This window comes from Vespula vulgaris, chromosome 7 (assembly GCF_905475345.1).
Source record: "Vespula vulgaris chromosome 7, iyVesVulg1.1, whole genome shotgun sequence".
Lineage (NCBI taxonomy): Eukaryota > Metazoa > Arthropoda > Insecta > Hymenoptera > Vespidae > Vespula > Vespula vulgaris.
This window is the reverse complement of record NC_066592.1, coordinates 92883-110441: the sequence shown is the minus strand read 5'-3', so window position 1 is coordinate 110441 and position 17559 is coordinate 92883. Positions and strand designations below refer to the sequence as shown.

The 17559-nt window shown below is 43.7% G+C and overlaps 1 protein-coding gene across 3 annotated transcripts; it reads left to right on the top strand.

The window, feature by feature from the left end:
* Positions 1 to 637: 637 nt before the first annotated feature.
* LOC127065207 (uncharacterized) lies at positions 638 to 17541 on the top strand. 3 transcript variants are annotated; one of them, XM_050997250.1, is made up of 9 exons: positions 638 to 1339; positions 13662 to 13898; positions 14041 to 14153; positions 14283 to 14392; positions 14540 to 14618; positions 14720 to 14859; positions 15119 to 15265; positions 15590 to 15803; positions 16428 to 17541. In XM_050997250.1, exons 1-9 carry the CDS (start codon positions 1232 to 1234, stop codon positions 16636 to 16638), a joined length of 1359 nt encoding a protein of 452 aa, XP_050853207.1. In that variant the 5' UTR covers positions 638 to 1231; the 3' UTR covers positions 16639 to 17541. The 3 variants fall into 3 exon arrangements, with proteins under 3 accessions (XP_050853207.1, XP_050853206.1, XP_050853208.1); XM_050997249.1 differs by having other exon boundaries at positions 643 to 1339; positions 15590 to 15809; XM_050997251.1 differs by lacking the exon at positions 638 to 1339 and adding an exon at positions 7983 to 8279 and having other exon boundaries at positions 15590 to 15809.
* The last annotated feature ends 18 nt before the right edge of the window (positions 17542 to 17559 follow it).

The following is a 17559-nucleotide window of genomic DNA, read 5'->3' as shown; positions in this document are numbered from 1 at the left end:
TGAATATCGCCATAAACGTTACGCGAACGTAACCCTGACACGGGCAATTATATAGCGACCGTTTTACACCGTGTCGTTGGTTGATGAATCGCTTGGTTCCTTCCAACGAAACGGATGGATATTGAAAACTCTACGATCGTTGGCTTCAACATTTTTTCCTACCGTACGCTGGTTGGGAGAAGCGATCGAACTAACTCTACGGAGTATAGAAACTTGACAATTAAAATTTAATTAAAATCGTGCGTCGATTAAATATCATTCGTGGTAAGTCTTTCAAACGAAATGAAGCAACCATGACGCGCAGACCTGGCGCGCAAGCAACCCCCACGATATTGCTAGAATATGGAACGAGTTGTGCGAGGTCAATGACCGCTCCATTTAAATCTTTAAAAAACACCGGACGATAGAGACGATTTCTACCTTACCTCGGGCACGATCGCAAGCTACTGCCACACGGTGGTAAAAAGGTGAAGCCGAACTAACGGTGCGAGCGAGGCGAGGTAGCTTCGGAGACACGAATGCGTAGATCGCAGAGGTGTATCGGGAGGAAAAGGGAATGGCCGCTGTGGTACCGTCCTGACCCCCACCAAGCACACCTGAGCGAACACCTGAGCGTCCCTGAGGCCACCTCTCTCGGAAGGCACGGACAATCATTATATCGCCAGTATAACACTCGACTCCATTCGAATCCGTCCTCTTCGACCGTCGTCGTCCACGGTCGAATTTTCGATCTTACGCGAGCTCTCCTCGCTTTTCCGTAGAGAAAAGGGAAAGGAGAGAGGAGAGAGAGAGAGAGAAAGTAGAATTTTTCTTCTTCTTCTTAGTCCTCTTCTTCTTCTTCCTCTTCTCGTTGTTCCTCCTCTTTGGTGAACGGAACAGCGTCTTTCGTGTTGACTCCATCGAAGACAAGAAAGGACCAGTCCCACCGACACACGCACGCATCGTGCATCCACATCGACGTACGCGCACGCTCGTACCTATATACCGCGTGGCAAGGAGAAACAAGTCGAAGAGAAGAGAGCGCCGATCGACGGGACGGTCACAATCGCGATACGATGAGTCTCTTCTTGGGAAATAAGGAAAATGTGACGTGAGACCGGCCTCAAAGACCCAAAGACGTCGGCATACGCGATATCGAAGCCTTTCCTTTCTTCTCTCCCACCTCCATCTTCATTATACATACACCACATTATCCTTCGTCGCAAGATACAGAGTCGCGCGAACGTGGACCATGCACGCTACCAAAATGTCAGCACGAGAACGGACAAGTTTTCGTCCGATCTCGCGCAGAATCGTTACTGCAGCCTGCTGGATCCTGGTGGCGCTATGCGTCAGCGAGGTGAGTTTGAACATACCAACGTACGTATGTACGTATCTTGGTTTAAATCATTTTTCATTTCAAGGAAATATTTTAGAGAAGAGCGTCGGGATATCTTGAAATGTTCTTGGATGGTTGATGTTAAAAAGTAATCGTCTTCTGTATTTTTTTTTTACGACACTCGACGATTATTATTCTCGCGTACTAAATAAGTCGCACGCGTACTACGACGAGCTCGCAAACTTTCTAGAATTTTTCTCCGTGCCGATTAAGATCTCCTACGCAACATCTTTCTCGTTACACAATTAATTACGCGATTTAATTAACCGTAATACTATATTATTTGTATTCGCGATGAAATCCAAAGTATAAAAAATCTTGAGGGATTAAGTAGGTACGTGCGTCGATAGAAAATTATTAATAAACGGTCAGCGCGAAGAGATATTCTACGATCGCTAACGCAGATTGCAATGACAGGACGAAAAGAAACAAAGGAAAAGAGATGCGAATAAAGAAAAATTATGCAAGAATTAAAATGCGAGTCGCGCCGCGTCTATATCTCGCTTCGAACGCTTCGCCATTCGTGGAAATGTGTCCGGTAAAAGAGAGAAGAAAGGAGAAAGAAAGAGAGAGATGCTGGGCGTCGCGACTCTTCTTCTCTCCTCTCTCCTCTCTCTCATCTAGTCCGAAATATATGTGGTATAAGCATATAAATATATATATATATATATTTATATACATATCTTCAACGTACATCTCGACAACGAAAAGGTGCAAGCTGTGGCAGAGTCTGCCTATTACGAGAAGGAATGCAACGAAGCCACTCACACACAATAGTCTGTTCCTTCCTTCTCTTTCTTTGTCTCTTTCGGCCTTCTCCGTCTTTCGTCTCTGTCTCTCTCGCTCTCTCTCTCTCTCTCTCTCTCTCTCTCTCTCTCGATCTTTGGTATGCAAAGGAAAACCTCGTTAAAACGCGCCATTCTGTGGGAACATTTTTCTCTCCTTCTTCAAATGGAGATACATATAAACCTGCAATGACAAGGGAGATAAAGGATAAGAAAGGCCCTCGTGACACCTTTTATCACAAAATTGTTATAAAATAACACGAAAGAAGGAGGACACCTTTGCCATTTACAGTTTGTCGCGTTCTTCGACCTTGAGCGAACGCTGTAGGAACGATGATGATGTAACGTACGCCGTAATGCGAGTAGAAAAGAGTAATTCGCAATTACCTTGTTCCGCGAAACGTTGTGACTAGGATGTTTTAAGTTCGATCGGAAAAAAGCATGGAAGATTTTAATAACTTTCTCTCTCTTTCTCTCCTAGCAAAGTACCAAACTGGTATGCAGAGTGGTACTTGTAAAATACTTGGTCTCTTGGCTCCTTTCAGCCGTGATAAGATAATGCTAATGGGTTGAATACTATTAAGTGAAATATTTTAGCTCGTTGTCGAAGGCTTTTACTTTCTGACTGGTATACACGATCGTACGTTTTACATCGAGCGACCTTCGATCGCTGGTCGATAAAGCGAAGTAAGGTCGGTGGATGAAACCGACCGCGGATGCTGCGTAAGAATCTCCGAGCGAACGATGACGAGTAAAATTAATCCGCGATCGAAGGGTCTCTGTACGTGTACCGTCGCAGAGACTTTCTTCGGCATTCAAAATCCGATTAAAAGGGAGAAAGGGAGATGAGAAAGGATGGATATCGTCTCTTCGTAGAAAACGGTTCGATCAGATCGAACGCTATTTAGATAACTACAAGATAAAAGGAAGTTATTGTTATCGTCGACGATGTTAACCCGCTAATAGGACAATGCGGAAAACAAATTGGCAAGAGTCGCGAATTCCTGATAAGTTTATTCGAAAAAACACGAGATAGCTATCTCGACTCGTGCGACCCTACGCGCGAACGTAAATTCAAAGTTAATCAACGATGCGAGAAACATTTTCATTCGCCTTGAAATTTCTTCAAATTCCATCGGACGTACGATATCGCGATCGAGGATCTACCAAGCCGATAGCCTCGAGTGTTCCTTTTCTTCCTCCGTGCGTTCCCATTGCTTTACGTATAGAGACGTTCAACGTATCCAATAAGACGTTACAGTTATGAACGATAACTATCGCCGCCGTATCATTCGCGAGGAAAAATATAATTGTCCGTTTGCCCGAGTTTTTCTCTCGAGTCGGACGTATCGCTTTGGCGTTGGACGTCGTAGAAGGGAAGAAAAAAAGGACTGGACTCGGGATTAATGCGTGCCGTCGTCGTAAGCGGACGCGCATCTAGGCTCGTCTACGACACGGAGTACCTCTTGTCCTCGAATACGCGTCCCGCATGAAATATTTCCTACGGCTCACATGTCTCATTTCTCACGTAATCACAGGAATTTTTCTCCCTCTTCGTCTTTTTCCTGCCTCGCTCTTTCTCTCTTTTTCTCTGCTTGATTGCAGCTTTTCACGGCGACTCGTATCTCTTTGATCTTTCGCCAACGCGTAGGGACATATCGTTTCGAACCGGGACCCAAGGACTTTTCGCGGAGTTCCATTTGTAAAGAGTTCGCGACACACCCTTTGCTCCATTCTCCCGTAGCAAACTTTAAATCCATCTCCTCGAACGACGTAAGGAACATTTGTCTCGACGAAAAGTTGAGAATTATAAGAGATTACGGAGTGAAATATTATCAAAGACCTGCTAGAGTATTTTACGATCGTTATAAAGGAAAGTAAGATATACCTATTTGAGAATAAAGTATCAAAGTGGCTCCGTGGAACGCATCCAAGTGCGGCGTACCGCGAATAAAACGAAAGTCAGAAATTCCATCTTTTCTTCTCTCTCTCTCTCTCTCTCTCTCATCCGCGCACATGTCCATTTTCGGAGAACGAGCGCTACTCCACGGGATAGTTCGACCTACGCTCGGCAGCCTTCCATACGGCAGCCTACGTTTAGCCATACGATAATAAGTCTTTTCTTTAAAGGATTGCGAAAGTGCGAGACGAGGTCTCGTACGCCCCTCGTTCGATACTCGCGTACGTAATATCGAAACTCCGATCGTATTCTCTCTCTCTCTCTCTCTCTCTCTCTCTCTCGCAAGCTCCTCCAGAGACGAGGAGGTGGTTTATAACGCTCGTTCGTTCTCCATCCGTAGAGAGTCTCGAAGCTCCCCGTGACTCTTTTCATTCTCTTCTCGCCGTTCGTGTTCGTGATAAGTCAGGGGGCTCCGTCGTTGTCGGTACTCGAATGGAGTATCGATCGTTACACGGAAGCATAAAATACGTTATCATTTCTTTTGGACTTTTCGTCGTCTCCGGTGGATATCCTTGAGTCGAAGAATGCTATTTGCCGTGATAAATGCGGTAAGCCGATAGGCATACCGGCCACCGAATGGAATCCTACACCCGAGAGTTTAGATTACTTTCGACCGAATTTATAATCGGCCGGCGTGGTTCTTTAGTTACGCTCTCGCGAGAGAAGGACGACTCGCCGGGATACCGCCTTGCACTGCCATATTTAGCCATGCCTCGGGCGAAGATCCATGACGAGCGTTATGATATCGAGAGAGATCGATGAGTCGTTGCAACGGACCTCTAAATCGATTACAGCTTCGCGAGTTAACTCCTCTTTCGATATATTTTATTTCTTGTTCTTTCGTCGAACGATCCATGACAAACGATCGAGCGCGAAACTTACCTAATCGCGAATCGACTCAAATATCTTCAACGATTTCGCTCGAGCGACTCAAACTCGAACTGTACGATCAGCTACGACGATCGATTCGTTTTAACGGCTCGATTTCTCGGAGATGCGATTTATTCGAGCCTCCGAGTCGTCCGGTCGTGGTATTAACGATTTAACGGAATCACGTTGTAAAAGTGTGCAAGGATGACGATAAACGTGGCAACGGGGAATCGCGCGGCGTTTCGAGCGTTACGAGCAAGAGCGACGAATACTACGTCGGAGCAAACGGAAAGCGAGAGAGGAGCGCGCTTCGTACTACGCTAGGTCGATACGTACAGCGGAACGATTTCACCGACGTTACAGCTTTCGTTATTTTCCGCGTGTTATCGCAATGTTACTAAACGCCGATAAATACTCCTCGTTCGAACGGAATACCGCTCGACGAAAAAGCCAGATGTAGATCATTTTCGCTGTAGGAGACTCGCGGTGGGCGTTATACGTATACACGTAAATCGTGTAAATCGATCGATGCAAATAGGATACGAGCTGAAATCGGTGACCGCCTCCCTTCGAGTCACTTACTCTCGTCCAGTGCTCCGTACGGGCGCGTTTCCACTGACGTATGCTCGAAGAATGCAGCGGAACGATAGAAATTCTATGCAAATGGAGGAATGTTCGTATTGTCGTTATAACGGTACGACCGGTGGCTCTCTAACAAATTGTTCTCTCGCGGTGGACCGGCAAATTTTGTCGGCGATCGAGATATCGCCGTAATAACATCGTCGAAAGTTTTAACGACATCGTCGACGCTTCCACGAACGAACTTGGACGGATCTCTACCGTTCGAAGCTATTGGACGACGAACGCATTGGGACACGAGCGTGTCGTGCAGAAAGGAGAAGGAAAAGAAATCGAGACGTTTCGCATTCCATTCGGATAATTCGATAAATCAACGAATCGAAGAGAGACGAGGTATCGACAGGAGGGGAAAAACGTTTCCACTTACGCTCTTCGACCGTAGCGAATCGATAAATTAATCGATCAAAGGAATGCAAATAGAGGTCGGTCGTTCTTACGCAACGATTTCCCCCGACACGCGCCTATCGAACTCGAACGTTCGAACGTGCCCGTCGACGCTTTTAACGGCCGTACTTTTCTTATCTCGAGCGAAAAGCCGTCTGGCACGATGCTAGAGTCTCGCTGCGGTGTCCGAGAGAATCGTCGAGAGAAAAATGGAAAGTTGGAAATCGAGATCCGCGAGGGTTCCATCTTCTCTTTTTGGATCTCGACGTAGGAACGATGGGTCTGGTCAGGGTCGATACGAGAAAAGAATATAGCTCGAGGAGTTACGATCTTTCCGACGTATATAGGACGCACGAAACGGCCTATAACGCGTGCCGCGTAAATCGCGGGTTTATCCGCGAACGTATCGTACGAGCAAAAACGCCGTTGTGCTACGCCGTACCAAAGGGCGTGCGATGCCTCCGAAAGAGCGAAAAAACGCCGGCAGTTTAATAGCTATCGTAGGTAGACCTATATAGGACTATATCAAAGTTTTGGAAAATCCTTATATTTCGGAATAAAGCTGCAGCCGCTGCGACAAACTCGAGACGGTTTTGTAAACTCTCCCAAGCCGAATCACGAGCCGAATTCGCGAGCAACGTGCGAGCTTAAGCCTCGTTAGATGCAAATTTTGCCAAAACGTGCCCTTTTATAATCCTCTTCTATTCTCCATCTTCGCGTTCCTGTCGTTTCGCACGAACGTTCGACCATTTTAGTCCCTGCGTCGGCCTTCGTCCAAGTCTACAATTTTCGCGAGTAGGGCAGACGACCGTATCCGTCGATCGATAAATCGGTAAGTAAACTTGGTCGACGATATTTGTCTGACAATATTTGAGCCGCGAGTCTTACCGGATGATCGATCGAACGGTTCGTCGGATAAAGGCTAACGCGTTGTACGACTTATTTACAAAACACGATCCAACGCTCTCGTAACGATCGAGGATGAAACGAGGTTGCGCGGTATCTTCGTCGTTCGCTCTAGGCTCCAAAGCTTCGAAAAGCTTGAGACGTTATACAACGTCGATCGAGAACTTTAATTTCTTTCTCCGCCCCTCGGGAAGAAGCCGAAGAGATTGATATGAGAAATAAATTTTTATCGATGCGACGTAAGAAGGAGATCTCGATGAGCGCGCATTCGTAATTTTCGGACTAAAGTCGAGATCGCGAATGAGATGCGAGACGGCTACCGCGGCCTGAAGGAGAAAAATTTGTTGCTTCTCGTTCGAGGAAACTCGAGGATTTTTGCGGCGTTTACTCGAGAAAAGGTTAAGCACTTGACATCGCGTGATCCTTGGAACTCGTGTAGGTACTAGAAGTGCCCGTGGCAATCGGCAAATCGGACGTGTCGGTGAAGTTCATGATTTATGCCCGCGATTCTCCCGAAGGCGATGTCGGAACGAAATCGTCGAGACGTTCTTTGCGCGTCATACACGTATCCTCTTGGTACCTCTCTTCGACTCTAGAAACATAGGCGTCGTCCCTTTCTCGTTAAAGACCTGATATTTTTCGTCGACGAAACGTCGATATTATTTCTTCGAATTAATTAATATTTCTCCTTCGAACTTACGTTTTCCAATATCGTCGATCGACGACAATCCGATCGTCGATGAAGTAATTCTTTCAAAGACTTATGAAAACGCTCGTAATCGACGAAGAAGAGAAATAACTCTATCGAGATCCTAGGGAATTATTCGTGGATAAGGAAAAAAAGAAGAAGAAAGAAAGAGTAAAGAAGGAAGAAAAAGTTGAGATAACCGCGTGGCGACGCCGATGGGCGTACAGGGCATAACTTCGTGCTCGCTTGCGCTCGCGAACCCGTACACGTGCGTGAGTTCGTGAAACGTCTCCGAGCTGACGTTCGTTCGTTCGTTCGTCCGTCGTTCGTCCGTCGTTCGTCCGTCGTTCGTTCGTTCGTTCGTTCGTTCGTTCGTTCGTTCGTTCGTTCGTCCGTTCGTCCGTTCGTCCGTTCGTGCGCTCGTGCGCTAGACGTGGCGCGTCTATATGCTTACATCGATCGTACGTACGCTTGGACGTCCGTGCGCTGGTCTTTGTGCGAAACACTTAGAAATTCCCGGCTCGTACGAAATGGCATTGTCATAAACGCGAAAGCGTACGCGGATCCTATCCTTGCAGTTAAAGCGTCGTACGAGGGAGAGACGGACCGAGAGAGATAGAAAGACCACGAAGAAGAGGAGCCGTTTTAATAGCGGGACGACCTCCGATGGTAATAAGATCGTTTTATATCCTTGCCCCTTCCTTTTTACTTCTCTCCGCTTCTTTCTTCGAGCGTACACGTGTGGGTGTTTGCTTCTCTCTAGCCATCTCCCTTTTTCTTACTATTTCTCTTTTTACGCCCGTCCATGTGCGTGTCCGTTTATCTCTCTCCCACTGATTTACTTTTTCATCCTTCTTACCCGCACACTTTCACTTTTCTTCGCGTGCGTACCGTTCGCCACTGACAATGAGAGAGAGACTCGCTTATCGGAAGGCACGGCCAGTCATAAAAGCAAATCGAGCAATACGATTTTTGGCACGTTGCTTGCTTTCAAGGACCGACTATCGTGGGTGGAAAAGAAAGAAAATCAAAATTTAATGAAGAGAAAAAGAGAGTGAGAGAGAGAGAATATTAGCTTCGAAGGAAGTCGCTCGGACGCGCACCATGTTTTTACTGCTTTTATTTATTGCTTCGGAGATGAAAGTGGCTCGCTTCGGAACGTTGCGACGAAGAGAACGAGTCAAAGATTTCAAGAACGATTTGCTTTTCGACGTCTCTTCTGATTCCTCGCTTTCACTTTCGTTTTCGTCCGCAACCGAGGTGGGTGGGCTAATTTTCTGGGTCACCGCTGCGAAGCCTTTCGAGTTTGGCCAAGACTGCGATTGCTTTTCGAATTTCTTTCAGAAAAGATAAATATACGACTCTGGAATGGTGCTACTTTGCTTTCGTCTTTTATTTCTTACGTCATTTGTTACAATATCTATAACCAATCGTCTAAAATATCACTTTAATCGAACGATGGATATATTCGAATCGTAAGAAATGAAAATTTCAGCGTTGGATACACAGCGTATGATAAAATCAAATACTTTCAACCTCGCACGTATGTAGGCACGTTTGTTATCCCCTATCCCGTTCGCCTCCCAACTCTAATCATTTATTAAAAATATTAAAGAATGACGATAAAATTTCAACTCGAGAGAACACCTACTCGAAGAGTTTCATAATTTCATATTAAAATTCGAAACCTTGAAATACTCTGCTCATTTTGATTGCTCCGATAAGAAAGTATTACACCTACCTACACTACACTCTCTTAATCGCAATAATTTCGAATCAATTCTACTTGCCTTTTTCGGTAACGGGTATCGTCAGAGAAAGAATATATGTGCGTGCGTAAAGGCAGAGAGAGAGAGAGAGAGAGAGAGAGATACATATGTCGAATAACACAATCGAACGCACGAAATACACTTACCAAAGAATGTACTTACTATCCCTACGAAAGAACGACATTATAGGCCCAATCGTTTTCGAAACAATACATTTACATGGGATAATTGAAAAAGATAATTTCGTCCTCGGCTATGATCGAATTTCTGTTTCACCATCTAGAACGACATAAAGAAATGGAGAGATTACAAGGTTTTCCTTGACCAGATGCATTGAATATGCTGTCGCCTTCGATAGTTCCTCTGCAAGAAGAGAGACAGAGAGAGAGAGAGAGAGAGAGAGAGAGAGAGAGAGAAGATGTGAGAGAAGGAATTAAAATCGCTCCGTAATCTGATAAGCCGTAACCGTGGAAAGTTACAAACGCGTTGCTTTCACTCTACACGCTTTCAAGAGCATCGAAGAACGAGAAAGAGAGAGAGAGAGAGAGGAAAAGAAGGAGTGAAAGAAATACCGACGTAATAAAAGTGCAACGGTGAAAACGAGAGAGAAATAGGAAATAATGTACGACAGGGTATCGATAAAAGGGAGACCATTAATTAACGATTGGATACTCGCGAGTTTTGATCCGATAACGTGGAATTATTCTTGCGTTAAGGATTTATTACTTTCGTACATCACGTGGTATTAACTATACTTACGTTCATTGAGTTCTCATTAACGCGAGGACTACATGAACCTCATCATGTTCCTGATTAATCGATCAGCCCTTAATTAACGCGAAGCACTCATGCGTGTCGTAAAAAAAGTAACTCTCGTCCCTCTCTCTCTCTCTCTCTCTCTATCTATCTATTTATCTATCTATCTATCCATTTTTTTAGCGATTCTCACTTTTTAGAAAAGCACGCTATACGAGATGGTACATAATTTTAATCGTATTAATAAAATTAATATCACTTAATCGTACAAAATGGCACACTACCTAAACGGGATAAATAAAAATGCAATTTTCATACCCTGATAATTTAATTTAATAAATCAATAAATGAATCAACGGCGAACAAAGAGTACGCCATAAAATACGTCAAAATAAGACGGTACTATTAATAAAACTTGCCTTTTCTTCCCAAGAAATAAAGGAGAGAAGGAAAAGAAAAGAGATATAGAGGTACAGCCTTACGCGCGTCTGTATTTAAGCAATAGATAGTGGAACCTCCTCCGAACAATGTCTTCATAAATCCCTTCGTACTCTTGGCTCGAACCTTCGAAGAACGAGACAGAGAGAGAGAGAGAGAGAGAGAGAGAGAGAGAGAGAGAGAGAGAGAGACAGAGAGGGAAACGGGGAGAGAGAAGAAAAAAGAACGATGCGCCTTCTTCAGGCAAAAATGCCGCGGGCCCGTTCGGTTTGAGTCTTACGTTGCTTTAAAAAAAAAGAACAAATAAAAAGAGAAAGAAAGTGGTTAGACCAACGAGTCCAAACGAGGCGAGGGTCAATAACATACGTTTTGACTTTGAGTTCCTTTTTCCTCGCAGGATAATTCCGGAGACTGGGTCCTCTCCTCTCTTCCTCTCCTCTCCGTACTCTTTCTGTCGACGGAGTCTAAAGAACGCTGACGAGAGAATTCGGGGCCCTTCGCTCTCCTACCTCTTGCTTCCTCTTCTCCTTCTCCTTCTTCTTCTTCTTCTTCTTCTTCTTCTTCTTCTTCTTCTTCTTCTTCTTCTTTATCTTATTTTTCTTCCAAAGACGAGAGACCAAAGAATGCTTTTCTCCTTCGCTGCATTCGTTACATGCACTGCAGTTTAAATTCTTCGATTATACAACTTGGTACGACTCGAAAATTCACTGTGATTAAACAACCGAAAATTTTTTGGAGAATCTCGAAAGTCATGAATTTTACAGATCCGTTCGTTCGATCATCGATATTTGTCAATTACTCCTATTACGAATGAGAAAGAATATACTTTATCCGTGAAACTTCCTTTTCACGTATACAATACGAGGATTTACAATAAGCACATATCTCGGCGTTGCTACGATTTACACGCTGCTACGTACGTACATACGTATACGGATTTCTGAAGTACAAAAAAAAATCCCTTGAAAGAAACACCGAGGGAATCGTTCCAAGTTTGTCTCCTTTTCATACGTAAAGAAAGAAAGCGAGAAATAGAGAAAGAAAGGGGGAAAAAACGAAGGACTAACATTCTGCAAGCGATATACTTCTGCGGTCGAGTCTCGTGGTTTGCATGCTTGCGCTTGGGTGTGCACTATCGGAATGCATTCAAACTTCCACGTAGAAAGATGGCGAGAGAGAGAGAGAGAGAGGGAGAGAGAGATAGGGGAGAAGTTGAGAACTGGAGGTAAATCTTAATACAATATTATTACCCGCCACGTAAATTGTATATTTCGATAACGCACGGTAAACGCAAACTCTAGATTCTCTCTCTCTCTCTCTCTCTCTCTTTCTCCTTTCCTTTTACATTCCATTCTTCTAATTATTTCTTAGACGCACGTCGTAATTCTTGTTAGCATCGATCGAATTTTACGATACGGCAAAATTCTCTCTTTCTACGATGAAAAGTACGATAGGGAGAATACGTGCGTATATGGGGTGATTCGACAAATTCTTCCCGCGTATATCTCGCTTTCGCTGTCTCACTCTTTCTCTATCGCTGACTACAAACTCGAGAAAATAATTAATAGCTCAATTGCTTTTTTATACAAACTTTGATCATCGATGCCAATCTTTATTGGTTATTTTACGGTGCCTGTAATAATCAGTACTACGCAAGCGAAACAATTTGGATAAAAATCAAAATCAAGCGAACGATAAATTAATTTTACGGATCACGACGTAGAAATTTTTCTCAATATGTTACGCTGAAAATTTATTAAAACAAAAGATATATATATATATAAGAAAAAGTTTTCCCAAAATCTCGTAGAATGAAATAGAATTGGTTTCGCTAGACTTCTACTATGCGGCTAATAGACGCGCAAATATTCTCGTTGGCAAACGTAATTCTGTTTGCCTTTCTCTCTCGCTCCTTCCCCCTTTTTCTTCGTCACTGTAAGCGTTATTTTAAGTGCGTACACTCATGGCGCGTTCTACAGGAATTCTGATTACATCACGTCGCCAGCATCAAGATCCACAAACGGTATTGCGTTCCTTTTATGACCTAACTAAAGCGGACAAAGTGTGACCGTGAAATCGAGTAATTATTACGCGACTAGTCCAAATTGATTTAATTAGATCGTATCAAAATCACGATCACGTTTTCATCGTGACTTAGATATAGGTTTGATACAGGTACAACGACAAAAAAATTCCCCGTCCAAACGATTTAAACGTTGTGTCACGTTTCGTTCGAAAGGAACGGGGATCCGATTTCAAAGGATCAGATTCCCCCTTTTATGGAGAGAAACCATCGTTCTTTTCCAACTTACGATCGCGCATCCTCCTTCCCTCGATATACGGCGGAGAGAACATTTAGGGCTCGTGGCCTTGCGAAACGCCCACGCCGATGATCTTTGCGTCGAGAAGAAAAATTCGGCTGGTCTCGTCTCCGCGCATATTTTCGCGTCTTCCTGATTTTTCTCGCATACAACGGTATATTATCGGAGTTGGAAGAAGTGGTCCAAACGCGGCATACGAAATTGAAAGTTAGCGTGGGACGCTTGGCTACCGCCCAAACCGGTCTAACTTAAGTCGTCCATTAAGTCGCCGATTGGAACGAGAAAATGTCCCTACTTTCTCGAGTCTACTAGACGCGGCAATGATTTTCGTTAGTTAAGAGTTAATATTCTTGATTTCTCCACAGTTTCTTCTTCGATATCGTTTATAAATACTTTTCTTCCTTTGGAATATCTCGAGTTATATCCTTGATACGTACGATTGGATTTATACGATTCGATGTACGATTCAATCGCATCGTTCGAGTCTCTCGTCGGAACATTAAGATTATATCGAAACACCTAACCGATATGATCTCGATGTTTATATCAATGATTATAATCGAGATTTTCGAATAAAAATATCCGAGTATCTAAGCGGTCCCTTGCGTACGTAGAAATAGATAATAATAGATCGTACGTGTTACTGCAGTAAGTAGATACAAATCCTGTGACCCGATCGTAGCCGTGGTTCGTAGTAATTAACGGGAGAAAGGTGCGTCTAATCTTTCCTCTTGTACGTACCTACCTATATATTTTTTTGCACGCAGGTCGGCGGTCAATTATTGGACACGGAATTTCAACCTACGGTAACGGCGACGTGCAAAGCCGGTTATATGACGATTCGCGTGAATCTCAACCAGAGCTTCGTAGGCGCGGTTCACGCCAGGGATTATCGGAGGCCTCAGTGTATGGTACCCGGAAATGGCTCGACGCACGCCACGCTCGGGATAAACCTACTTGCGCCAGAAGGAGCACCGGATTACTGCGGAGTCCTCGTTAACAATGTAAGAGTCTCACGCGTACGTGGCATATTTTCCTTCTCTCTTCCTTCTCCTTTCCTTCCCTTTTCCTTCCCTTTTCTTCGTCCGAGAAACATCATCGGGCAAGCGTTTAGATTTAGTCGAATTAAATCTCCTTTCGTTACAGAATACGGAAGAGCGATCGGTCCCTATCGCGGTGAGGATACACAAGACCCTCGAGCTTGCCGACGACAAATTCTATGTTATCACGTGCGGCAAAGCGGGCTTTAAAAATGCCAAGTAAGTAGAGCCGTCGATGAGATGTTTCTTTCCATTTAAAGTCGTTTACTCGGACACTTGTTAAATATACTTTTATTCTACGTACGAAGAGGTGCGATTAATTAAAGTTCCATTCGAACGTTCTTCAAGGAACGAAACGTCGTTGGTGTCCTTACGACTGTTGGACGGCTCCCGTAGAGTGCAAGAGGCTATTTATGGTCACAATTACACCCTAAGAGCAGAAATCTCTCGTCCGGATGGTGAGTATTACGTTTTATCGTTACGACGTATTCCGTTCGAGCCGCCAGTTAAACCGTCAACGACGCGCCGTCGCGACGTTGGCAAAAGACTTACGTTTGTTCCACGAATAATTTTTCGTTTCTACGAGTCCTGTCTTCGTTTCGCAGGAATGTACGGTATCAGGGTGAAGTCCTGTTTCGCATTTAACAAGAAGAATGCCAGCGTTCAATTGATCGACGAGAAAGGGTGAGTACCGCAACATGAATTCTCATAGGTACGTTTTCAAGAAAAATCCTGAAACTTTGTTCCTCCTTCTTTTTTCTCTTTTCCTACTTTCTCGTCCATAGGTGTCCCGTAAAGGCACGAGTCATGACGAAATTTATATACGATCGAAACGCAGGCACGGCGGATGCTACATTGTTCTCCATGTTCCGCTTTTCCGACAGTCCACAAGTGCATTTCCAATGCGACATCGCTGTGTGCAGAGGTGAGTCTAGCGCGATATCCTCAATCGATTACCATCGAAGTTAACGTTACGAATCTGGGTCGTCGAGCGCGATTCGAACGTTTACCCGTCGTCCGCCGAACGGCACGCGTTGGAGATTTTATTTATCACGGTCTCAACGCGACCGCTTTCGTTACATATGGTATCTAGCTAAATCGTGACTCGCAAACGAACGTTGCTCCTTCGTCGAGTCGGTTAAATACGTTTTTCTTCTATCCACTCGTAATTGCTAAAATCGTAGGAAGTTGTGGAATTCCGATGTGCGAGGACGACAAGGACGAAGGGGTAAAGGGTGGCTCCGCGATCGGCGGACAAAACGTCGTCGGTGAGGAAGGAATCCTTCTTGCCGGCACCAGCGTCTACGTTCTCGAACCAGGGGAGAAACCTAGTAAGTTATTTTCTCGGAGCTCGAGTAACCTTAAGCGGCTTAAATTTTTCTCTCCTTACCATCTCTAATTGTAAATTAATCCGCATCAAAGCGGATTAATGAACGATTAATAACGCTCGTGCTGACCCGTTCCTACACTCGTTAAATCTGTATTGAACCGTCCAAAGATCACTTTGCGTTCTATTCCACGTAGACAACTGTCTCTACGGTCTAACGCTCTACGATCTAAAGATCGATATGATAGAAAAACTTGAGCTGTAAGATTTGCTCTTAATTAACGTTTAGTCGAGTTAAAAATTTTAATAAGACGCAATTTCTCAACAGTGGTGCAGGCATCCTACGAAGACGGCACCATCCATCCGTTATGGCTGTTGTGGTTGGCGGTCGCACTGGGAATACTGTTTCTCATAATGCTTATCATTAACATATTCCTGTGCTCGGCGATGACCTGCAGCTGCTCTCAAACCGACATCATCGAGAAGGAGCCGTCGATCGAAGATTACGATCCCTACCGTAGCTGGCACGGTTCTCAATACGGGTCGAGGTTTGATTTAATTAAATCTTTAATGCGTCCGACGCGATATGTCGTAACGGCGAATCGATCGTGACGTTGGGAAATGCGACGCGTTGTTGGCAAATCCTGTCTTTTTCCTAAGATCAAAGCGAATCGCTGATATACTCTTCTCCGGTATTTATTCTCCGCACTTTCCAATCGTATTTTTTGTCGTTACAACTCACACAACTTTTGTACGTATCCAAAACCTCAATGGATAATTTTTAAAAAATACCAAGCTCGCCTGATCGTAAAATAAGTCGTAATATCGATTAGGAACGATTAGAATATTAAAACGGAAATTGAATAATTACCTTACGAGTCGCTTCTTCGTAATTAAACGTAGATGCGTACTTACGAAGACGACGACACGAGCTTCGATCCGTCCCGGTCGAATCGTAGGATCTGACTGGCGAGAAACTTTCAAACGGATATGTAGTTTCGTTTACGTTGAGAGGCCGCATCCAATGTATATGTTTAGGGTATGGATACGTCGAAGCGTCGCACTAAAGCCCGAACGCTTTGACCCTCGGAATTAATAGGAATATTTTCGTTATATGACAACAATAACTGAACGATTATTTTCGTTTCTTCTTACAAAAATTGCAGATATTCGTTAAACGGCAAGCAAGGATACGCTTCCGGCGGTTCGACGATGAATTCTACGAGGTCGATATCAACGAACAGCGATCATTACGCTATCGTCCATTCGCGTCCTGGAAGCAGATATTCCGGTCCTGGACAAAAGCAACACCACCATCATCATCATCATCACAGAGGGCCACCGTCGAATATCGGCTCGCATTACTCTGGAAAATAATGCTCGATTATTTTTATCGATGTTGCTAATACTTCGATCCGTCGATCCGTTCTACGCTCGCGTCATTTATCGATTTTCAATAGAACTTTTTCTTTTTCTCCTTCGTAGAAGGAACCGAGAACGTAGACGGACGCTTGAACGCCGAAAGAAAGTATATGTTAACGTTTACTATACTTTTATGATAGATTAGATTCTATATATAGTTACTAATTCATTCATAGTGCTGCTACGTATTTACTTACGTCAACATACGTTTCATATGCGTCTCTACGATTGAAGACGCGAAATAAATTTGACGATAATTATAGAATAAGTAAAAATTTACCTAACGAACGTTTTTCACTTTTCTTTTCTTCTTCCTTTTAACGCGAGTTTAATGGTCATTCGCGATAATCTATTGTTTTCGTACCAAGCTTCATGTGTATTATATAACAGTCATAAAGTATAGTCACACTTAGCATTTATATACCTTTTCGCAATATTAACTCTAATTAAGGCGCGACGAGTGAGTGCTTTTGTAAATAAAATCGCGAACCACGTGTAACGATATCGTCGATCGTCGATCGCATTTTTAATTTTTCGAACACGGTGTACTGAGAGAGAGAGAGAGAGAGAGAGAGAGAGAGAGAGAGAGAACAATGTAATCCGATATTAGTAAATAAGTACTTTTACATCGATACGCGTGTAATACGTAATAAAAGACGTTTCTACTCGTGCTTGCGTATGTGCACACGTCGACTGTTGTTATTACCTATGGTAGAAATCACTCTCATACTATTAGATGATATTTTTTATTATTACGAACAAGTGTGTGAAAAAATTAGTACACATTATTTTCGAGCTATTTTATACTTTGTACTTTATACTTGAAACGCCAATCAAAAAATAAACTGTAGAAATTAATTTGTGCATTGTATTTTT